The sequence below is a fragment of the Colossoma macropomum genome, unplaced genomic scaffold (genome assembly GCF_904425465.1).
Source record: "Colossoma macropomum unplaced genomic scaffold, Colossoma_macropomum, whole genome shotgun sequence".
Classification (NCBI taxonomy): Eukaryota; Metazoa; Chordata; class Actinopteri; order Characiformes; family Serrasalmidae; genus Colossoma; species Colossoma macropomum.
In genome coordinates this window covers 10,884,235-10,909,050 of record NW_023494799.1, presented here as the reverse complement: position 1 = coordinate 10,909,050, position 24,816 = coordinate 10,884,235, and the positions used below count along the sequence as shown (strand labels likewise).

Below are 24,816 nucleotides of genomic sequence, written 5' to 3'. Positions count from 1 at the left end.
CAATGCAGTTAGTGATGTGTTATTTGCAAACAAGTCTTTTTTATGTGAATGATGAGAGCCAACTCGCATTAAATTGCCTTTTTTTGGCATGGGTAGATCGTATTACCCTGTAACTGAAAATCACAGGATCCCATCCTGGATCTCCTTGAAACATTCAGCTCTGCCCCCTCATTAGCCATGTTTCCAAATGTGCCTTGTTAGTTCGTCTGATTTTTGACTTTTATCTACTTTTGTTTGTCGATGACTGATGATGGATTTGTCTGTGTGTAGTGATCCCTGCCTCTCTAAATTTATCTAATGAAACTACTTATCAACACGTCTTGTTAAATTTTGTTAAAATTCAAACATAATTGCAATTGTTTGTTAATTAGAAGTTAGATTAAGGTTTTATTAACATTTAGATAGATCATACCACTAACTTTGTGAACAAACAAAAGAACTGACAGTGCTACAGAACAAAAAGCTGTTTTGAAAGCGAAATAGGCTTCGATAAAAAGAAAATCATTAAGAGCACTCATTAAGCTGTAGAGTCTCATTTTCTCAGTCAGTAGAATCAGATGAGTCTAGAATCTTGGCTAAATACCCAGGATTGGACAAGAAGGTAACTTGGGTTTATGCAATAACTGAAACAGCAAATCTTATGAACTGGAGCTCAGTTCTGACTCAAAGGTGCAGTGTGTAAAATTTAGTAGCATCTAGCAGTGAGATTGCAGATTGCAGCCAACAGAATATCCCTCCCTCAGCCCTCTGTTTTCAAAGATGTAGTAGAACCTACAGTGGCCATCAGGTGCACTGTATTTATGTCCATCAGAAAACAGGCAACTTCAACTGTTGCATTCTTGTTTTGCAATACTTTTCGAGGCTTTCTCCCCTAAGTTCCCTTTGAAGTCCTTCGTTGTTTTGGCTGTGCATTTTGGATAATTGTCTTGCTGTGTGATGAAGTTCCTCCTGATTAGATAGGATGCATTTCTCTGTAAATTTGCAAACAGAATGATTTTCTATACATCTGAATTCATTCTGCTGTTACCATCAGGAGCTACATCTTCAATAACATTAGTGAGAGCATTCCAGAAGCAGCCATGCAAGCCCAAGCCATGACACTACCTTCACTGTGCTTGACAGATGAGCTTGTATGTTTTGGACTGTGAGCAGAACCTTTGTTTCTTCATACTTACATACTTTTTTCAGTCTCTTTGGTAGAGGTTAATTTTGGTCTCATCAGTCTATATAACTCTGTTCTGGAACTTTTGTGGCTGTATTTCTTTGGCAATTCCAACCTGGCCTTCCAATTCTTACTGCTCATGAGTGGTTTGCATGTTGTGGTATGGCCTCTGCATTTCTGCTTTTAAGGTTTGTGATCCCTTTACTCCTGCACTGTGGAGGTTGTTCTTCACAGCTCTCACAATGTTTCTTTCATCAACTGCTCTTTTCTCAGCATCTTCTGAGCACAGCCTAGACAAGGCCATCCCTCAAAACCCAGCAAGAAAGCAAGAAGAACACTCGTGAGGGAAGCCACAGAAAGGCCAACAATCACTTTGAAGGAGCTACAGAGTTCAGTGGCTAAGACTGGAGTGAAGATGCACCAGTCCACGATATCAAGAGCTCTGCATACAACAGGGCTGTATGAGACGGTGGCTAGAAAGAAGTCATTTCTGAAGAAAAAAGACATCAAAGCACATCTAAAAATGTGGGATAAGGTTTTGTGGTCAGATAAGGCAAGAAATTAGCTTTTTGGCCAAAATCCAAAATGCTATGTGTGGCAAAACCTTACACTGCTATTTCCCGACAAAACACCATTTCAACAGTGAAGTATGGGGGTGGCAGCATCATACTGTGGGGTTGCTTTTCCTCAGCAAGGACTAGACTTGTTATTAAAATTGCAAGACAACTTGCTTCAGTCTGCTAAAGAATTAAAGCTTGGGAGAAACTTCACCTTTTAGCAGGGCAATGTTTCCAATCACAAGACGAAAACAACGCAGGAGTCACTGAACAACAAGGTGAATGTTCTACAATGGCCAAGTCAAAGTCCAGATCTCAATCCATTCGTGAATCTGTGTCACTATATGAAAATTCGTCCAGAAACATCATCCAATCAACCTGAATAACATGGTGTAAATTTGCCATGAAGAATAGGCCAAAAATAATGCACCAAACAGTGTGCAAAGCTGGTAGAAACTCACCCCAACAGACCTAAAGCTGTTATTTCAGCAAAAGGTGATTCTACCAAGTGCTAATCTGAAGAGGTGGAATAGTTAAGCAAACAGGATTTTTCAGTTTTTCTTTTTAAGATTTGCTGACAACATCTACTTTACAAACATAATGATTTTCAATACAAAAACTGTCTGGAACTATCTCCATTTTTAGGTTTTTATTTTTTTTTACAGAATTTGAAAATGCCAAATTGTATCTTTTACAAAATGTCAAAATTTTATCATGAATAGAGGAATTCAAACACTCCAAATTTCCTTTCAAAGTTAAGAATGTTTCTTTCTTTCTCTTGTAAAGTTATGGTGTTATGTTAGCTTATATATATGAAAAATGGATTTTAAAGCCCAACACAGAGGGGAAAGGGAGAGTTGAGATAGATGACAGACTGAAGAAGTGAGATAACTAGCTGTGTTTCAAGAAACTACAGAGAAAGAGCAGTACAAAGACTAAAGGGTAAAGTCAAGATGGACAAAACACACTCATAAGTTGCAGAATCAAAGCTGAACAACATTGGATTCCTAAACTAAAACACCTTCAGATCATGAGTGGAAACACTAATGATCACATTCAATGCATATTTGGATACATGTAGCCTAAGACAGCAAGACTGTTTGATCAAAAAGAATGACAGTAATTTAAGCACCCGAAACTGTTCTTGTGAGGTCAAACAACTCCCTGGAGTTGTTCAACAAGATTTCTGATGTGTGGTTGAGATTAGTAATAGGAAAAGATTCACGAAAAGGTAGAGGAACTTTAACAGGAAGTATTAGCAATTGCAGTGAAAAAAGACCATTTTTTTTCTATCTGTGCAACATGTTAACCTTTAAAACGAGGTCACTATCTATACCAGTACATGTATGTTATAGATTTCCTATATCTATAACAAGGTCATAATCTAGAGATGAGAACAAAGCGCTGTTCATTGTGCCATCCATTATAAGGAGGCCTGCACTGTAAATGGATTATTGGCTGTTTTTGCTGAGGAACTGCATAGGAAGAACCAAGATGTGGAATGTTACAGCACATAGCCGACATGTGCAAAAGCCCTTATCTCACGCTTGTGTACTTTGACTTCTCAAGATGAACAAAATCAATTTTCAACCATTGGAACGTGATCATGTGTTCTCCTCCTCACTGGCAGTTTGAAGAAGGAGCACTTCTGTTAGACTGCTGAATATAAGAGGTGTAATACTTATGTTGTACTGCAGTATTGTTACTGGTATGTTAGCTTGTGGCCAGCGTTAGATAGGCGTGGGCTCTTTTAAACACTGTAAAGCGTTTGTTTAGTGTTTATATGCTGCTAAGAACCTTGAATGGATCAGGCAAAACTCCAATGTTATTCTTAGCAAAAAGGGTTCTATACAGTACCAAAAATGTTTCCGTAACAACAGTGAAACTCTTTTTGGTGCTGCATAGAACAATTTTTGAAGCGCTCTTTAAATAAGTATAGAACATGTTTTACATTATAGAGAAGAACCATTTAACCATGCAAAGAACCAACCGATTCAATGGGTCATCTGAGTTGTGAGACATATGTGTGTATATTGTTGACTTTTACTGCACTCTTAAAAAAAGATGGTTCTTCAAGGGTTCTTTAGCAAAGGGAATGATTCTATTTAAAACCATGAGTTCTGTACTTAAATGGTTCTTTGCATAGTGAAATCGTTCTTCAGACTGGTGGAAAATGTGTTCTATATGGTTCTATACAGACCCTTTTTGAAAATGGTTCTATATAACGTAACAATAGAAGAACCTTTCTGGTGCTATACTGAATGCTTTGAAGAACGATTTAAGCATGAAATGGTTCTCCATACACACTTAAACAAGATGGTTCTTGGGTTCTTTAGTAAAGAAAAGGGTTCTATATAGAACCATGAACACTCAAAGAACGCTTTGCATGATTAAAGGGTTCTTTGCATCATGAAGCGTTCTTTAGATTAATGGAGAATGTGCTTTAGATGGTTCTATATTGAACCTTTTTGAAAAGGGTCCTTCTATTGTTACTAGCTTGACATCGTAAAGAACCCTTTTTGGTGCTGTATAGAACAATCTTTGAAGCATTCATTAAATAAGTATGGGACATGTTTTACATTATAGAGAAGAACCATTTAACCTTGCAAAGAACCAAAAGATTCAAAGGGTCATCTGAGTTGTCAGATACATATTTATTGTTGACTTTTACTGCACTATTAAAAAAGATGGTTCTTCAAGGGTTCTTTAGCAAAAGTAATGATTCTCCTTAAAACCATGAAAGGGTTCTTCAGATTTATGGAGAATGTGATTTAGATGGTTCAATATTGAACCTTTTTGAAAAGGGTTCTACATAGATACAAATAGGGTTCTTCTATTGTTACAAGCTTGACATCATGACAATAACCCTTTTTGGTGCTAAATAGAACCCTTTTCAAAAAGGTTCAATATAGAACCATCTAAATCACGTTCTCCATAAATCTGAAGAACCATTTAATCATGCAAAGGGTTCTTTGAGGGTTCATGATTCTATACAGAACCTTTTTTCTTTAATAAAGAACCCTTGAAGAACCACCTTTTGAAGAGTGTAGAGAACCCAGTAATGCCATAATAAAGTCTCAGCTTTTGTCCTTTTGTAATGCTGATAGCACTTATAAACTGAAACTTAGCATTATAACGTGGCACATTTTTAGGCACTCTTTCTTTTACGGTCTTGAAAAATGGACTGAATCCGATACCACTGTATCGTATTGAGTCAACTTATGAATTCTGTCAATCGTTACATGATGAATATGACAATGACCTGTAAGTAAAAGTGCACTATAGCTAGTCTGCAGAAGCCACTTGTTTATCTTTGACTACATCAAACATAGAAACCTGACAGCTTTAATACCTACACAGGCCAAGAGGTCTCCATTCAATGAATAAATTAAATGATAAATCCATGAAACAAAGGTAATTCAAGGCGTAGTACGGAAAGCATATAGCCACGTTGAGAGTAGCCGTGTTGCTGCAGCTGCCCCAGCTCTGTGACCCCCCTCCCCTCCTTCTCCTCAGGGCAATGCTCCTTATCAAGGAGGCCTAGCTGAAGTGCACGTTTACCACTTCGCGGCGTCTTGCATAATCAGCACTTCTTTCAATATATAACACCGGCTTCTAACCGCAGCGGTCTCTTTCGGCCACTGAGCCTGGGCACACCACAACAGCTTCCCCTCCCCAAGACTAATATTAGCATTAAAGCAGCCATGACCACCGCACAGCCCATTTTCTCCAAAGGAGAAGACTGCAAACCCGGCTGGCACGACGCGAGCGCCGACTACAATGAGTCCGACACGCACCTGGAGATTTTGGGGAAACCCGTTATGGAGCGCTGGGAGACCCCCTACATGCACTCTCTGGCCACTGTAGCTGCATCTAAAGGTAAAAAGAAACAGTATAAGGGAACAAATGGAGCAGGGGTTTCAGTTTAAAGCACTGTTTGGTTTTGATACAGTAGCATACACGGCGTAAAACAGGAGTGTGCAGGCTAGGATTGTGTATCTGATTTATGCGGCTTAAGTTGGCACATTCACAAATTTTCCGTTCCACCTTAAAACGTGCAGCAGATGCGCTCTGGCGCCTACTCCTTAAGGTAGAATGGAAAATTCCACCCAGAGGCTAACAGCTAACGTTCACTGTCTGCAAGCGTCAGGAACTTTAGAAAGTTTTCAACCATTACACAGAGCTAATGTGGCTAACAGGGCTCGCTATTGCCCCGCGTCCTATTAGAAGCTCTCGAATAAGCCGCAGTTTTGCAGACAGACTGTGCATGTAGAAATCTCTGGAACATCCACAATGTTTTTTAGGACAAAACTTGGACCCAAAAGTGGTCGAGTTTATCGCAGTGACGTTGGTGTACCATGACCAGAGTGTAAAGGTTGGCCTTGGTCAGAGGACACAGGTGTTAAATTCCCATCCAGTGGGTTAATATGGGACTACCAGCTCTAACAAGTGAAGCATAACCACTTTTATCAGGCTGTCGTCATCTGACACATACATAATTCACAGTCTAACATAGAACAGTCTTGACAAAAATCGGTTTAAACAGTTTATTATCCTGCAGTTTTATAAGGTTTAGCACTACTGCAGTAATGGTTTGCAGTAAGGGTCCCCCCAGATCCCATTCATTCCAAATGGGTGGGGTAGAGGACCTCTGTTTACTATTTCAGCGCTCTATTTTTACTCTTCTCTGAAACACCATCTCCCAGGCGTGACCACTCTCAAATGGCTAGGCTGAAACTGTGGAGGCATTCAAATCAAATATCTGTATTTGAAAAAAGCACAAACTGCATTCGTCATATGTATGAATGATGTGCATGTCCCCCTTTTTCCTTTCCTTTAGGTGGACGAGTCCTCGAGATTGGCTTTGGAATGGCTATAGCCGCCACCAAGGTGGAATCTTTCCCCATTCAGGAACACTGGATTATTGAGTGCAATGACGGCGTTTACCAGAGGCTGCTGGAATGGGCCAAGGCTCAGCCACACAAAGTAAGAAAAAAATCGGCTTGAGACACTTTTGAAGCTGTTATAAAATACTTGGTATACACACACATGTGGCAACACGTCCACTCAGGGACCCATGTCCTACAGGTATCGTAATCCATTTCCCAGCCTTTCTTTATCCTTTAGAATGAAAGGCCTCTTTTATACTGCAGGGCCAAACGTTTCTGAGCAGAAGTGTAGGAGGGTAACCTTTCCAGTGGCATTTCCACACAGCCACGGTTTGACACGGAACGCTTAAAAACTGGGCTCAGCGCGATTTTCTCGACATGGTTAGTTAACCGTACTCAGGGCCACAGAACCGTTCAGTGGGATGACATAACAATGTAGCTATTCACTGATTGGTTCTATGTTCATGTCGATATTGCCCCCAAATCCTGCTGCGTTATCTTGAAACCTGAAAACAATCAAATAAGTTCAGTTCGCTTATATGGACGGCAAATAAAAGCAGTGCACGACTTAAAATCCACTGTTCAATAAACGTTAGCGCTTCAACGTATCACCAATTTATAAATGTTAACCAATGCTAAGAGGAGAGAGTAGTTGGTTAGTATTAGCTTAGCTAGCATGCTGCCAGCTCTGCTTACCACAGAGCAGGTCAGATTCTGACTAACGAAAGCTTAACTGACAAATGTTTAGATAATAATGACTCAAAACTGAGGAAGCGAAGTAGAGCGGCTGGTGGTAGGATAGAGAGCCAAAACCAAATCTATTTTGTGGTTTTTGGAGCTGTAACCTCCTAGCTAAGCTAACGCTAGCCAGCTCTTCTCTTTTGGCTAACTTAGCTAGCTAGTGATCTACAGATCCAAACACCTCAGTACAGGTTTGATTGTGAGCACAATGTCGAGAGAATTGTGATGGAGTGACAGCCGGAATCTAACATGTTTTGTGGTGGTGGTGGTGGTGTGTGTAGGTATTAGGCTGCTAGCAGTTGGCCACTCTTGTGAGTAGTTTTCTTTGGTATTTCCTGGTTCTGATAGCACAGCACAGCAGATGGGAAAAGAAACAGTGACCAGTTTCACGAGTCTGCACCAGCATGGAAATTGTTTATTGAACATCAGTTTATTATATTGTATCGTATTTTTGTCTGCTTCATGTTATACATAACACCCCTGCTGTCATAATCAATTATTGCTCTGGTAATATGTTATAAACAATGTACTAATGTGTAATTAGCTAGTGTGTAATTAGCTGTGGTACTTTCACTCTTACAGGTTGTCCCCCTCAAAGGCCTGTGGGAAGAAGTCGTGCCCACCCTGCCTGACAGTCACTTTGATGGTTAGATAAATCTCATCTTAAGAGGGAATTTTTATGCCTTTTTCCCATTTTTTTGCATCAACACCAGAGGTGAAACATGCTTATTTGCCATTTTGTTACAGGAATCCTTTACGACACATATCCACTGTCAGAGGACACGTGGCACACTCACCAGTTTAACTTCATTAAGGTATGTTGATGCTGTTTAGCTTAATGTGTGGTAGACACAATAAAAATGAAAGTAAATTGAACAAAAAGAGTAAATGAGATGGCATGCACATCACTCTTTTCCTTTTTTTATTTCAGGCCCATTCTAAGAGACTGCTGAAGCCTGGTGGTGTCCTCACCTATTGCAACCTTACTTCCTGGGGTGAGCTCCTCAAATCTAAATACAACGACATCGACAAAATGTTCCAGGTAAGTGATGAGATTTAAAACTAATAATAATCTCATATTACAGCATAGAGCTGCACAATAGACACTATTTTTCTAAATATCACGCAGCCCCACTACCCAACGCTAACCTGACATGAAGAAGGAGATAACTGTGATAATCCAATATTTTTATGGCGCTTCTTTTCCAGGAAACACAGGTGCCTCAGCTGCTGGAAGCCGGCTTCAAAAAGGAAAACATTAGCACCACACTGATGGACATCAGTCCACCAAGTGAATGCAAATACTATTCCTTCAACAAAATGATCACACCAACTATCCTCAAAGAATAAGCTACACATCCAAGCTTCAGTCTTCCTGACCATTTTCCTGTGCCTTCTGTCTTTCAACGGTTGTCAAAAATGTTGATTATCTGATCTATTTTAACTTAAAATTGCAGCACATGTTTTATAACAAAAAACATAAACCTTTATATATATAAATAATTTGTTGTATAATCCAAATATTTTGGTGGAGCCCATGAAATGTGTATAACAAAATAAAGAGTACAACACTATGTAATCATGCTTATTTCATTAAAGGATTATGCCAGCTAAGGTACGAGGCGACAAGCATGATCTGTGTCAAAAATCAACACTTTAACAGTTTCATGTAGTCTTAAGAACCCAAATAAATCAAAGATATTACGGATGAAAGATATTGAGGAAGTTACACTCTTATATTTTGGATTTTTGCAAGAAATACTGCTATACTGAAAAACAAAAATCTACCCAAATAAACTATTCCCATATGGGGATATCGCTCTAGCAGTGGAAAGCCAGTGACCACCAGTTTGGTAGCTTTCCTGCTCAAAACACCTGATTCAACTCATCAGTTAATTACCGGGTTTAGTAGGTGTTTGAGTAGAAAAAAACGCTAAAATGTGTTGGATTCTGGCTCTAGAGAACACAAATCCTACAACATACCTTCCATTGCACTGAAAACATTAATAAACCCTCAACGTGCACACTTCGGCAGTTCCTGTAAAGTAAAGGTCACTGTCAATAATGATTAAGGAGCCTTATGTTGTGCAGACCTAGTTACTAGTGCGCGTTTTTATCTCTGGCTGGGAAACAAAAAATAAGATCATTATTTTATGACCAAGCCTTACTTTAAAACCTCATAATGGATCACCAAAAATCTGGCACAAAACACAAAAAAGAGGCAACATTAAGAAGGAAATGCATTACTTATTCATTTTTTCCTTTTGCTTACGGCACTGGCCACTTTTGATAACAGCTGGTAACAGTTGTATTTGGACAGTGACAGCTGTTATATTTTACGGTCCGGTCAGTGCACTCATGGCATTCATAACTGTAGAAACAAATGCTCAGCAGATTTTTATGAATTTGACAAGTAGCCTACAGTGTATCTATAGCAGGGCTGACCACAGTTAGCCCATGAGGATGTTTGATTTGGCATGAAAGAAACATTTTTACACTGTAAGTTATAAGTTATTATAAGTTTAAGTGTAATTTTATTAAATGTGTTTTTAAAAACTCTTTGAAACCTGCCTACCTTCTACATTGCATTGTTCGTTGCTGTTTTAGCTCTTGGCCCACCACGAATACATTACTTTTTATGCTCCCCAAGACACAACGTTTGGGCACCCCAAATTATTATTATTATTATTATTTTTTATTTTATAACACTGTATAACCTTAAATATGGCCCCAACAATCCTACATAAATATGCTTTAAAAAGAAAGCCAACCTTATGCAAGCATTTTATTGTCGCAATTTTTATAGCTAATTTAAAGATGTATCTGACCTTCACATATATAATTATTTCTAAAGTCACTGTTTGCGCAAAAGCTGACCTTCTATTACCAACATGAAATGTTATTTGGCTTGAATTATTTTCTCAGGGGGCCCTCATAGCCAGCTGTGGCTGTCTGTGTAACACATCTGGTAGTTTTCTTAGTATTCACCAGTGTTTTGAGGCACAGAATTCATTAAATATTCAGTGAAAAGGATATGCTGCCTTTGACCTCCCCAACTGGTGGCGCAAAATGGGAATAGGAAAGCCTACCTTAAATTCCATTGGGAGAAAACCAGGAATTCTAGCTCTGAGTACAGTTTGTCTCATCCAAAACTGGGTCAAACATTCTACAGTTTCTATGTTGTCTCAGAGAAGATAAACTAATTCTAAGAAATGCATCCAACACAATCAACAGACTATTGATACAATGCATAGTCTTTTATTGTAACTATGAAGAGGAGGAGATAGAGCTCAATCCAGAGCAACTCCTGAGAAGATCTTCCAAGTACAACAAACGACCACCGTTAAATAAAACATTTACAACAGCCAGACACGCATCACTTGCGATACCAACAACCAGACACACCTCACTTCCGATACCAAATTCGCATTTTCTTTTCCCGCTTAATTTTCCTCTGTAACTGCAGTGTTCCATAAAGCAGAGCCTCTGCAGTGGGTGGGCAGCCTTCAGGGAAAGACGGTCAGGAAAAAGAAAAGTCAGTCTCATTTAACTGCAGGTAGAATTTTTCTCCAGCAAATATATTTACGTTTTTGACAGTATTCAAGCCAGCATAAAGAGCACATTGCAGTGATACAGTAGGTTAAAAAGAACAAAATTTTAAGTGATACGTACCCGGAACATAAATGTCCACAGGGACAATTCTGTCACAGCCTCTGACCACTGAGTAGGAGTAGTGATAGTAGCCTCCACCATTAGCACAACTACAAGACAAAAAAAACCCACATTTATCATAAGACACTATTTCATTAACCTGTACAATAAAACAAATGAAAAGCAATTCCAAGCACTTAAAGATAGTGTGATTAGTAGGTCTAAGTATGTCTCAAATGTGACAATCACTTGCCAGTGTTCAAGGTTTACTCAAATAACTGTCAGACTTAGAAGTTTAATCTGCAGTAGGCTGTGAGTGTGAAATACTTCTGAAAGCATTTACTGAGGCACCACAAGCTCTAAACAATGATCCCAAACAAAGGGGTAATGATTTATTTGCAGAAAAAGAGTAAAGATTTTATCCAGTCATTGTTTTTATAAGTAGGCATCAATGATCAAGATTTGGAGATAAGTTATTATTGCAACAATAAGCTTTGTGTCAAAATGCATTCTAGTGAAATTTGTGAGATTTGTGAGTCTAACCCCTGACAGACTCAATAATCATGGGGATTAAATGTACAGTATCTGATTATAAGACAAGGAAAAGTCAATGTTGTGTACATAATGTTTGCCATTCCAGATAAACTTGTGGCACGGCAAGAGAATTTTTGTGCCATCTGCACAAACAGCAATGGTCATTTCCAAGAAGAGCAGTGACAGAATCATCTGATGCCCATCAATAATTCTTTTAAATGTTCAATAAAAACAAAATACCTTTGGTACTGAACATGCTGCATTAGAATAATGAGAATCGCCAACAACCACTCAGCTCTCTACTATACACCGATCAGGCATAATATTATGACCACCTCATTGTCTATTTTATCAGCTCCACTTACTATATAGGTGCACTATTGTAGTTCTACAATTACAGACTGTAGTCCATCTGTTTCTCTGCATACTTTTTTAGCCCCTTTTTACCCTGTTCTTCAGTGGTCAGGACCCCCATGGACACACTCAGAGCAGGTACTATGTTAGTGTGTGTTGTGCTGGTAGGAGTGGATCAGACACAGCAGTGCTGCTGGAGTTTTTAAACACTGTGTCCACTCACTGTCCACTCTATTAGACACTCCTACCTTGTCAGTCCACCTTGTAGATGTAAAGTCAGAGACGATAGCTCATCTGCTGCTGCAGTTTGTGCTGGTAATCCTCTAGTCCTTCATCAGTGGTCGCAGGACGCTGACCACAGGACGCTGTTGGCTGGATATTTTTGATTGGTGGACTATTCTCAGTCCAGCAGTGACACTGAGGTGTTTTTAAAAACTCCAGCAGCACTGCTGTGTTTGATCCACTCAGACCAGCGCAACACACACTAACACACCACCTCCACATCAGTGTTCCCACAGTGCTGAGAATGATCCACCACCCAAATAGTACGTGCTCTGTGAGGGTCCATGGGGGTCCTGACCACTGAAGAACAGGGTAAAAGGGGGCTGACAAAGTATGCAGAGAAACAGATGGACTACAGTCTGTAATTGTAGAACTACAAAATGCACCTATATAGTAAGTGGAGCTGATAAAATAGACAATGAGCATAGAAACAAGGAGGTGGTCATAATGTTATGCCTGATCGGTGTACAAAACACAAGTATTGTGTGTTATACAAGCAGGTCAGAAACCTCAGAATCTAAATAAGGAGATAAGGAGTTAGGAGACTAAACACTAGGGATGCTATACATGAATCATGCCTAAAAAAAGGCATCGGACAGGTGTTTAGAGTTGACCAATATTGCAAACCAACATTTGATGACGCATTTATTGAACTATGGAAGAGCAGAACGTTTGTGCAAAAATGTCTGCATATTGTTCGTTTTTCTGCATTTGTTATTTTTATATTTATCTGTAATACTACTACTACTACTACACTAAAATACTCTAGATAGACGTATTCTCATTTTCTACATTTTATAAATGTTTATGTATCAGAATCAACATCATCAGATATATACATGAAAAACACTGTTTATTGGCATTGGGATCCAGGATTCCCATATCCGTGCATCGATAATAAAAAACAAATTTTCTTTACCTTCCCATAGAAATGACATATCTTGGCTCAGGCATCTGATCATACACCTATCACAACAGAAAGACATTACTGGCACAATTAATCTCAAAATACCCCACTACAACCACACAGTCATTGTGTACTATACAAGGCATTCGAGTGTAGTTACACTATGCTACCATAACTGTGAGCCGTTTGTACAATCGTCCATAAAACCACCACCAATGCTGTACCTTCCGCAGAGCAGGAGCCATCTTATTCGTCAGTGTTCCAGCAACGATCATGACGTCCGCCTGTCTAGGACTAGCTCTGAACACAACACCAAAACGGTCCATGTCATAGCGAGGTGCAGCCATGTGCATCATCTCCACGGCACAACATGCCAGGCCAAACGTCATGGGCCACAAGGAGCTCTAAGATGTGACAGAAACACATTCACAAAGTTTGGTTAGTTTGCCTAAAACATCAGCACATCAGGGCCAACATCAGCAGTGGAAAAACACAGTACATACTCTGCGTGCCCAGTTCACCAGGTCATCAAGCTTGGTGATGACATATTCACCCTTGCTGCTGACCGCTGAGGCTGGCTTGGCTGCCACGGCCGTGCTTTTCCCTCTGAATGGAACCAGGCTGGAACAGACAGGATAAACAGTTGTTGTTACAGCTCACAAGACTCCTGAAGCAGCATCTCTACAGGGTTTAAAGTATAGGTCTGCATCACAATATCTTGCAGCGCAGGACTAACTGTTTAATGTAGTGCACGGGAGTTGGTGGGTAACCAGCACAGTTTGGACAGGAGCGGTACAACACATACACGGTACAACCATTCACACTAACAACAAGGCAGTCGCTTTCTTGCAGGCTGCAGAAACAGCAGAGACTGTCACATGGCCACATCTGTGAAAAAGTACTTTTTATAAAAAGTAAATAAAGGACAACAAACCTGACTACAAGTAAGTCTGATATGCGGCAGTCATTTTAATTCATATTTAACACAAATGGAAACTAGCTATACAGGACTGCGGACAGGAGCGGGAAAAAAAAAGTTTAGGTGGCAGGCAAGAATGGGACGATCTGTGCAGATTTTCTGCAGGAGTGGCCGGGAGCAGAATGAACTCTTGCAGGAGCAGAACTAAAAAAAATAATAATAAAAAATAAAAAACCAAAAAAATATCAGTCCCTACACAGACCTCTAAAGTAGCATTATCTACTCAATGTGAGCCTACTTTATTATCTCTTTTAAGCATTTACGGCCTAAAATATTCACAATATGTGTCCTTTGTTCCACTGAAATTTGTTAAATCATAATTTCAATAGCCAACACAATATTTCATTTAATTCAAATTTAACTATGCAGAACGTCCCTCTTTGAAATGACTATATACATGCACAAGATTATAACTTATTTGTACCTTTTAGCATCTTCATCCTTCTTGTTCTTGAATACAACTTTGTTCTGAGCAGCAAATAATGAAATCGGTCTGCAACAAAAACACTGTTTTATTAAAATCTGAATATCAGTTTTCATTTAAACATCAAAAAGAGTTATCCCTTTAGATGTAAGCAAAGCTTTCGTAATGTTTTGAAAAGTACCTGGTACAGGCACCTGCTAAATCTTACCTTACGGAATAGGAGCCAAGTGTGGCAAGGCGAGGAGCTGAAAGAGGACAACATGACAGTTACCAACAGACAAGTGATGGACAGCAAGGGCACATTAACTGAATAAAGGATGAAACACAAAAATACTGCTGAAGCAGCTGTGTGGGAACTCTTTACCCAGTAATGTTTGTCCGACACCAACAAAACCATGCATCTCCATTTATTTAATGACAAACTGACTAACAGAAATGGTCCAAAATAACTCTGAATAAAATCTTGTAGCATTAACTTACATTTAAACTGAAAGTTACTGTTTTGAAGATAAAAGGTTTTCCTGACAGTCATGATGTATGGTGCATTATTTCTGATTTCTACAGCTTTTTCAGACACCGAGAAAAACATCTACAGTGCTGTTCATCATCCTGGACACATAACAATTTTTCATTTTCTATGACTAACAGCACTGAAACATTATACATCTGCAACAAAACTGATTTTACAATAATGACAACAGTGATAGTTTCATGAACTACTTGATTTTCTGTTTTAATACTCCTTTTGCATTTTATCTTTAACTTTATTAAACAGCATTCTTTTAATTGTATGTATTGTTTAGCCATACATTGTGTTCTTTGCATTGTTTATACACACATTATTTGAACATACTGTGAAGCATTTTGAGCTGCATTTTCTGGGTAACAAAGTTATAACAACAGTTGAAGCCTTGTGAGTTTTTTGTGTCATTCGTGCAACTAATAGTCTAGAAAAGTTAAGTTTTACAGTAGCAGCCTAACTTAGTCGCTCGTTACTTGTGATTAGAAGAAAAGCTGTTTACACAACCGAGCTGATTACATTCACACCAAAGCAGGCTTTGTGCTTATGCATGTCTGAGCATTTAAAGACACTCCACTAGTTTATCCGCCCTTACAAAATCTTGCCTTTCTGCCGTTACAAGCTAACAAAATCATCACCCCATGTCCTGCACCTGTTTATAATACCAAACTAGGTTAATATGTGCCCAAGCAATAACGCAGAGAAACAGCAATGTTTTAGCGTGACTGCAGCGTGAAATACTAATCCCACATAAATGCCACAAACTGAAGAGCTGTGTCTGTGTGAATGGTGTTTTAGTGAAGCGCTCAGCTCGGCTGTTTCTCCTACAGCGGTCTCTGTGGCTCTGCTAGCCGTTAGTCGGCTAACAAGGTCAGTGAACAAAATCTCCGATAGCACAACCCGCTGAGCCGAAACGACGCCAGAGCTTGATAAACTAACGCGTAGTAAACTTAATTCTTGACCATACTGCGTTACAAATCGTGCAGCTACATTTCTGAGATTTACAAAACACCACTTATTTCTGACGACACTCACCAACCAGGGCCGCCATGGCTGCATAACGAAACATCCGGTGCTAAGGTTCTTCATCCTCTTACAGGGATTATGGCCGAATCTCGAATGGCTCCCTACTCCCTGCTCCCTACGTAGTGCACTACGTAAGTCTAAAAATGATGGCTTTTGCCCCCGGACAGTGTATATGCAAAAAAAACCCATTTGGGATCCAGCCACGTCTACACAAATCCCTACTGGACATATGGAGCACTATTTGGGGGAAGAAGCCAAAACTTCATATCTCACATAGTGCACTATATAGGGAGTAGGGAGCCATTCGAGATTCGGCGTTTATTTTCAGATGAAAACGGCGGCGCCCGAACACGGAGGGAGATCGGCTGAAGTGGAAAGACTGTTATCAGGCAAAGTGGAAAAAAAAGATTTTGCAACGGCATTATGTTCGTTTATTCCTTCGCAAACGTTTCGCATTCCCTCGCAAAATGCACTTCATTCGAAAGGGAACGCAAAATCATTGCAAGGGAATGGGAAATTATTGCGAGGAAGTATCATTAATTTGTAAAATTATTATTATTATTATTATTATTATCAACCACAGTCCGTAGCCCAAGCCTAAAAAGTACTGAACTACTGTTTCTTCGGTAAAACGAGTCAAGTAAAAGTGAAAGTATTTTTTAAAGAAAGTACGTTTTTAAGGAATCAACAACTTGAGTAGAAGTGCAGCATCAAAAGAATAAACACACCTAAGATTCCCCGCTGATGCACGCTGGATGTAAGAAAATAGTTCGTTAAATCGATTTTCTTATTTTTTTTAATTATGTATTCTCTATAGAAATACAACAACAGAGGAATATCTTAGTACATCCAGCATCTATCAGCATAGAGCCATATGTTTGTTAGGCACTATTATTCTCATAAAAAGCTGAAGCTTTGAAGAGCCCATATTTTAGATTTTTCTTATATTTTATTGTTTTCCCCTGAATTCCACTTTGTACGGTTTTGTACATCATCAAACACACACACACACACACACACACACACACACACACACACATACATCATCTAAACCGCTTATCCTTCTGGGTCGCGGTGGGGTACTGGAGCCTATCCCAGCTATCATCAAAAACAGTTATAATTTATTTTTACAGTCATTTTCCAGCCCCTCTTTCTCACTTAGAATTAAACTGGCTGTTTTGGTAACTGTACCTTTAAGACTGATATATGAAAGTAACTTCTAAATGGCTTTGATTGACATTCAAAAAGCAGGCCGAGCTGAAATGCTCTTTTTGTACAACTTGAGTGTGAATAATCGGACACTGTGACATCACAAAAATAATATTTGTTGTTTATATAGGCCCTTTAAAGTCAGAGGTGTGACCGACTGTAAAGCAGTACATATGCTATCACCAAGATAATGAAATTAAACAGTTAGTACCAATGTTAATAAGTGAAATACAACACCTAGAGTCCAGCAAAAAGGTACCTGAGCAAATGTAACTAGTTGTTACTCACCATTGCTTATTGCTAAACTATTACAAAAGTCCATTAAGACCCGTAACAAAAGTCAGAGACTCAAATGGACACCATGAAAGTGACAACTTGTCTCCTAACGCTTAGATGACCAGTTACAGATATGTAAATAAAGTAAAATTTACATGGATTAAATAAATCTCTGTTAAGCAGAAGCATGGACCTTACTATATCGCATGAAGTGTTTTAAATGGACATCTTATCTTACAATCTTATCTTAAAAAATACATCCCAAACCACTGCAGGAACCGATCAGTCCTTTTTTACTACATAAGGATAACTTCCTCTAATGCAGGATTTCAGATGGACTAGATAAGGTGCTGTTCAACAAAACACTGGGTTTCTCTCCTGAACATACAGCTAAACATGCAGACAGGCACAAAATTTACTTTATTTTTATTCTAAAAATTTGAGAAAGTGGCAGAGTTGAGGAATGCAATTTAGAAGTAGGTATCTGAACAAAATGTACAAATATGACAATGTATTATACATAAGGTGTCATGTAAAAAACATAAGATTATAAATACATCAAAATTATTAAAATGTATCAGGACAAAGGATTCTGCATTAAATTAACCTAATACGTACTGTCAAATTAAAGCATACAACCAACCTAACCTCAGTGAAGGTGGTTTGGATGAGTCATTACTTCTACATTTCAGATCTAACTGTCTTAACCCATTCATGTCCAAAATAATACAATAGAAAAATATCTTGTGCTAAATGGTCTAAAGTGGGAAAGTGTTGTACAGTCATACACTAGATAAACATCTAACAGATTCCATTTGAATGTCATATTTTGTTTAGTTAAATAATCAATGGCCAGGTGACCAAAAGATTCAATTTAATAAGTGATTTTTAGCTACATGGTTTGAGTATTTGAAAGGGAAAAAGTATTCAGATTTGTGCTTATGTTCTCAAAAGAAATGTAATATTTTAGATATGGACATTAATGGGTTAATGGGGAACAACAATTTTTAACTTTCAAGTATGGCTCAAAACGCATCAGCCATTCTGCAACTGGAATGGAGAAAATAAAACATCCACCACCAGAGCCAATCACACTGGACAGATACATGTCTGGCATATTTCCTAAGCACCACACAGAAGTGTCATGTGATTTGGTGAAATGGCTGCAGGTAACTCCTCTTTTAGTTTTTACTTACTGAGAAGACTAAGATTTCTGCAGAAGTTCTCTTAAAAGGCATAGTATGGCCATATCTAACAACTGAAAGTCAGCAGAATTCCCCTTTCAGCATGCATAGTAAAAAGAACGGAAAAAAAATGACTGGACCCAATCAAAATAATTCAGTCTTCAGGCAAAAGTGAACTGGGATTAAACATGTACATCTACTGGGAAAAGGGTGACACCATTATTTACATCTAGCATTATTATTATTTACACAAAAAAGAAACCATATATACATGAAAGAGGACTCAGAACTTTAATCCTCAGACAGCAAACGGTGAAAATGGTCTGTCCTCCTCTTCAGAACAGTCCTGAAGTCGTCCTGTAACAAAAAATTAAGAATGGAATTAAAAATGTGCTGAATTGCTGTTGAATTATTCATCAATCTCAACTACTCTTTAAGATGCACTCCAAATGCTGAAAATGTCATTTTAAATAGGTCAGTATGCTATTAATTTCTGAATTACTGTATATTTATACTTTGCATTCAACATCATTCAAAACATTACATTCTGTTTAACATCTCTGAACTATTACTGAAGAGGAATGTGAATCATTTCTAAACTGTTAAAATCTTAACATAACAGATGCACACAAGGATTAGTATAGAGTTCTTATTTTCTATACTTACACAGTTGCTCTGTGTTGCACTGTCAAACCTAAACTATTACATTCTGATACACCATGCAGTACAGTCGAATGCAAAAGTCTGAACCAGTCCAACTACACTTCTTGTTGATTTTCTAAATGAAAACAAGTTAACCCAATCTCTATTTATTGCTATAAAATGTGCCACAACTTCTGCACAGGCCATATTTTTGGCACCCCCCACCCAAACATGTTAAATTCAGTTTCCTTAAAGAAAGAAAACACACACACAAGCAAACAAGTGAGTGTCTATTAAAATGTGTTGAAGTGTATTCTCTATAAAAGGTTGTACACTCCCACTCCCCGCCAATTCCCCCAAATATGTAATCTGACCAGTGGCACCCAATTTTTGGAATACGACTATACTGACTTTGCAAGTAGTGATTCAGTAATGTGGCAATCACTCATCTGGAGTGACCGGTCAAGATGCTCCCAGGACAGCAGAACACATTGCTTATTTGCATGTTGCAGCCTTTGGCAATATCGGTATTGCAAAGGCCAGTAACTGTTAACGATTAACAGCAGATAATACACAACCGCATGCAAAGAGGCCACTGAGAGAACTTACTGCTTGGACCAGTTTTTCTAGGTAAGGGACGAGCCTCTGGAGCTCTTTGTCGTCTTTGTCTCCAGACCAGCTCTTTATGGGAATCATGTTCATTAGCTATAGCAGAGGAAATAAATAACTGTGAGAGTACATCTTCATAAAACTTCTTCACAAGCTTAGAATCGTTCCATTGAATGATTTAGTGTTGCTCCTTATTACAGGATATGAGAACTACTCAACATAAAAACAATGGATGCCAAAAATAAGAGTAAGCAAGCATACATGGTATGGGAAAGTATGAGGTGCATTGTCCAGAATCACTGTCTTTGAAAGGTCTCTTTCCAGCACCCCCAAGTCCTTAATATAGTGTCCGAGAACACAAGCACAGTCGTCCTGATACAAACGGTGCCTTCAAGAGAATTCCAGAGAAAGGACAGAAAACAAGTAATTAGGTTTCTCACGACACACTATACCATACTAATAATTATTTGTACACATAATTAATCAAGCAACTTACCTGAACAGTTTTTTTTTGGGGTCCAATATGTCCACAATCATTTCTGCATATTCTTTTTTGGCAGAGGTGTAAACAAACATCTGCAAATGACAGAAAAAAAAAAACATGTCTAGGAAATGCTTTTTTTGAGGACAAGTCTGGTTCATAGACAGAATTTTAATTGAAACCTGATAAAATATAGTGTGATGTTAAAAACAAAGTGCTTATTTAAAAATTACTTAGCACTATGTTTGGTTGGCAACTGACACTACATGAGTCAACATTTAGTTTAACTCTGGGTTACATTAAGCAAAAAAATAAATAAATAAATAACAGACATTTCTAAAAAGGCAACCACGCAAGCAACTTCCTATTCCACTATGACCAGACCTGTAACAATGAGTCAGTAATGTGCAATCTGCAAAAAACATTATTTATTGTACTAGTAACGTCCACCATCTATTTAAAATAATCGTGTTATTTTACCTCAAAATGTTTTGCCATAGCTTGTAGAAACTCATTCACATGTGGCCTTAGAACCACATATACCTGTAATTAAAAAGAAAACACAAAAAACAGTTACAAATAAACATGCTTGCAGCATGGAGCATGGTATGCAAACAGGCAAAGGAATACAAAATAAAACAGACTAACCTTGTACTCTTGATCTTGGAAGCATGTGTTAAACGTGTACTCAGCATCTTCAATCACATTAAGTGAGCTGAACACAAGTGTTTCATCCTAAGCAGGAGAAAACAGTAAAGCATTCAGTAACAATCTATTTTAAAGATTTGTGCATCCAAAACATAGAGTTTTTTTAAAACCTCACCAAATCTAGCACCATAGTGGCTGCAGGTGTGCTCCTTGTCTTTGGTGGGATGTCCCGGAGAGCAGAGGCAGGTCTGTACTGTTGTGACTGGTTTGGAATGTTTTTGATGAATGTGAATCTGTGGGATAACATATTAAACTACATGAAGGCAAGAACTATACAGTGTTAGACTCTTAAAATCCTTTTGTGTCCAAAGATATGAAACAAATGTATAAACTGTATAAGTAAAAGAATAGAAAGAAAAAAAATATATAAGCAAAATAAAAAAAGGAAAAATGCATGCACTTTCCCATGCACCATGTTACACAGACTTACGGGCTGAATACTTCATCATTCTCCTCGTCTTCTGAGAGTGGGCCAGTGGAACTGTAGCCAAACACACACTGTTCAGGGCTGAACACTGCACCACTGCTAGACCGCTCATCTACAATACAGAAAAGACATTTTTTTTTTTTACTTGGAGGGTCATTCGCACATTACAGCCTTCCACAGTATGATTATTGCACAAAACAGTTATTATTCTCAGCCTAAAATGTTGCTTATGCAATGGTACAGTTACAGATACAGTAATATAAACTTTGCTAGAAAACAGTTTACATTAACTAATGTCAACACTGAGTGAGGCACTTCTGGCTATTGCTTAGTGAACAAAAACTTGATTAGAAAGCAGGGACGCGTCCATACAGGAATTGTGGGCCAATGCTTCTATCTAGTATTTTTAAGTATCTGCTGATGCCTACACATGAACATTAATCAAATTAATAAACCAGAAATACATCAAATTAATTCAGTATTACAGAGAAAAATAAAATGTATTTCTGTATGTTATAAATGCAACAAAATCACATTCTTAAACACTGTATTTTTCAGTTAAACAGGCATCACAATGACAGTTCCAAGTACATTTTCAGTTCAACGGGTTCACCTTTGTGCTTTGTAATTAATAGAAACCTGTTGTTCCTTCAGTGTCTTTTTTTTTTATTGGGAGAAAAGTCTTTTTAAATTCAGACTGATGTTTTCACCTGGACTACAACAAATGTCATCAAACATATGTTTGAAATATTAGCCAAATGTAAACATCTGTCCAATGTAGACAATTTTAAAGCAATTATCTGCCAACACTGATATGACTAAGATATCTTTGTGCATTCTTATTATTTATATACTTATATCTATTTAAATACTATATACAATTTAGGATTACACAGCACACAGATTCATGTAATTTACTCTTTCAGAGCTGATGTTGCAACACTGGCTCATTCAAAGTACATGACAACACTATGCACAGTGTGCACTGTAAACGCACCTCCAGTACTGAGTAAATGCAAGGCTCAGTGACTGTGTGCCACAATTCAGGGTACTTACTGTCTTTGGTGGGAGTGAGGAAACGCACTACAGGAGAGTAGAGGCTGCGTGCAGCGGGGTTGACTGATGAGGGATGCCTCTCTCGGCGATGGCGGACTGGCGTCTTGAAATCAGATTCTGCTGATTCGGGAGCACAACTCAAAAGTCAATTCTCCTCAGCTTTACAACTAAATATTACTCTCGGTTCACAAACAAAAAACAACAATGAAAGGCACAGCCTATTTCAAACGATAATATTTTAGATTTTTCAATACTGTGCTGAAATTATTACACACTTATTCTAAACGAATTGTACCTTTAGACTCCTCGACTGGTAGGGCCCTCTTCCTTCCACGTTTCAGACGTGGGCGCTTTGCTGCAGTTGGGACGGCATTGCAGTACAAATTGGAGCAGTCCTGCAAAACCTCCTGCACATCCTACATTCATTCACAAACACAAGGGAGAAAGTCAGAGGAAATGGAGCTGTTAAACATGCCATTTCCCCAGAGAAGGGTAAAGTAAAACACCTACTGGACCAAGGCTATGGATACTTTCCTTGACCATGTACAACACGAATAATAATGGCCCCTTCATGAATATGGACTAGGAAATACAGATACAATTTTTCAGTCGCCCTGCAGCGACCATGTTCCATGAAATCAACAGAGATGGGTAGCAACTAGCTAGGTTACATTTACTCAGTTATATGTATTTGAGATTTTTTTTATATTTATATTTTTCATATTTACTCAAGTATATCTGTACATTTGTGAGGCAACGCATAAACTTTTTCAGCCATTAAACTTCAGTTCCTTCCTTTACCGTGTTTACTTCATTGTTATGTTGGTGACAGTATCTGCGCTCTACCGTTCCACCTTAAATGGTGCGGCGGTTACATGCTGGGGCCTGGGGCGGCAGAATGTAACTGCTGCGCCATTTAAGGTGGAACAGGAAAATTCAAACAAAAAGCTGCGATAAGAAGCTTAAGCTTCAGCTTAGTCAACTCTGCCCATCCCTGGTTATCCATGTTTTATTTCCCATTCCCGGGGGGACCGTGCTTTGTAGCTAACTTACAATTTAGAATTTCCTCATGAAAACAAAAAACAGCGCCACCTCTCCCCTCAACAGAACTTAGCTGGCTGGCTAACGGCTAACAATTCTGGGTACAGGCCTAACTTAGCTCCATTAATCCAACCATGAAAAATGTGTTAGTTCCTTCAGAAATACAGCACACCAGTTCCACAAGTTTATATAACCTGATAACGATCTAGACAGCCAGCTAGGTGCGCGTTAGCTAACGTCAGCTACGATGGCGAATGTTACTTTATAGCTAACTAGCTAGCGTACAACTTTAGCAACGGCAGGCTAACTAACCATTCCTAAAACCCAGCTAGCTTAACCAGCTAATAAGCAAACGTGTACGTTGACACATAATTCATTCTATACAATGGAGGCACAGCTAAATGAGTACTTTTAACCCCTATTTTCGGTCGGACTCACCTGAGAGCGGCTTTGCTCTATTCGCGGAACTCGATTCAAATCCGGTCGACGACGACAAGGAGTCCTCGGCGAGTTGAGTTGAGGCGACGGGTTATCAACAGAAACAATTCTCGACCGAAGTCTCATGTTTACGAAGCTTATGTTCCTACCTAATAATGAGAGTCTAGGACTGAAGCGAACAAACTCTTCAAAACTCTTGCTGCCGTCCCAGATGGCAGCGTTGTTGTTGTTGTTGTTGCCGTTAAGCTACTGTTACTGTAGGCCCATGCAGTTTCTGCTCGACCTGCTCTTTTTAATTATTTAAATATGCCGGTAGTGTTGCTATAGGCCTTCAGCCAATCACGACAAAGGGTTCGTCCAATGGGCGGGATTTGAATGCAAAAGTAGCAACGTGAGGCAGGAATCACGTTGGTAAGTCCAATAAATAGTGTAGGGGGTTAAGAGACAATCTTATTGAAACAAGAGGAAACTGCGTTACAAATAGCTTAATACGGTGTTAATGAAACCGACCACGGTTCTAACACGTTCTAGAGAAAGACATGCAAGATAATGTGGTGCGTTATACACTTACTGGCCACTTTATTAAGTGCACCTACCATGCACTCCTTGTCTATTTTAATAGGCCCACTTATAATAGTTTTTTTGTAGTTTTACAATTAAATAATGTAGTCCATCTGGTTTGTCTGCATTAATCTATTAGCCCCCTTTCTTCCGTTATT

General features: G+C 38.7%; 3 protein-coding genes across 4 annotated transcripts; 1 reads left to right on the top strand and 2 right to left on the bottom strand.

Moving 5' to 3' along the window:
* Nucleotides 1–5,334: 5,334 nt before the first annotated feature.
* On the top strand, nucleotides 5,335–8,928 carry gamt (guanidinoacetate N-methyltransferase). The gene is made up of 6 exons (XM_036586233.1): nucleotides 5,335–5,598; nucleotides 6,560–6,705; nucleotides 7,932–7,995; nucleotides 8,097–8,164; nucleotides 8,281–8,391; nucleotides 8,559–8,928. The coding sequence occupies exons 1-6, from the start codon at nucleotides 5,424–5,426 to the stop codon at nucleotides 8,697–8,699; spliced, it is 705 nt and encodes a 234-aa protein (XP_036442126.1). The 5' UTR covers nucleotides 5,335–5,423; the 3' UTR covers nucleotides 8,700–8,928.
* A 1,663-nt stretch (nucleotides 8,929–10,591) lies between these two features.
* Nucleotides 10,592–16,110, bottom strand: ndufs7 (NADH:ubiquinone oxidoreductase core subunit S7). The gene is made up of 8 exons (XM_036586234.1): nucleotides 16,036–16,110; nucleotides 14,689–14,725; nucleotides 14,481–14,549; nucleotides 13,581–13,698; nucleotides 13,302–13,481; nucleotides 13,090–13,136; nucleotides 11,022–11,110; nucleotides 10,592–10,853 (listed from the first exon to the last, which is right to left on the bottom strand). The coding sequence occupies exons 1-8, from the start codon at nucleotides 16,067–16,069 to the stop codon at nucleotides 10,756–10,758; spliced, it is 672 nt and encodes a 223-aa protein (XP_036442127.1). The 5' UTR covers nucleotides 16,070–16,110; the 3' UTR covers nucleotides 10,592–10,755.
* A 1,810-nt stretch (nucleotides 16,111–17,920) lies between these two features.
* On the bottom strand, nucleotides 17,921–24,386 carry ctdspl3 (CTD (carboxy-terminal domain, RNA polymerase II, polypeptide A) small phosphatase like 3). Of its 2 annotated transcripts, none has more exons than XM_036587236.1 (11): nucleotides 24,098–24,386; nucleotides 22,914–23,034; nucleotides 22,619–22,738; nucleotides 21,566–21,674; nucleotides 21,251–21,368; nucleotides 21,076–21,162; nucleotides 20,908–20,970; nucleotides 20,443–20,522; nucleotides 20,208–20,334; nucleotides 19,947–20,042; nucleotides 17,921–19,052 (listed from the first exon to the last, which is right to left on the bottom strand). In XM_036587236.1, exons 1-11 carry the CDS (start codon nucleotides 24,221–24,223, stop codon nucleotides 18,987–18,989), a joined length of 1,113 nt encoding a protein of 370 aa, XP_036443129.1. In that variant the 5' UTR covers nucleotides 24,224–24,386; the 3' UTR covers nucleotides 17,921–18,986. The 2 variants fall into 2 exon arrangements, with proteins under 2 accessions (XP_036443129.1, XP_036443130.1); XM_036587237.1 differs by having other exon boundaries at nucleotides 22,619–22,735.
* Nucleotides 24,387–24,816: the final 430 nt, after the last annotated feature.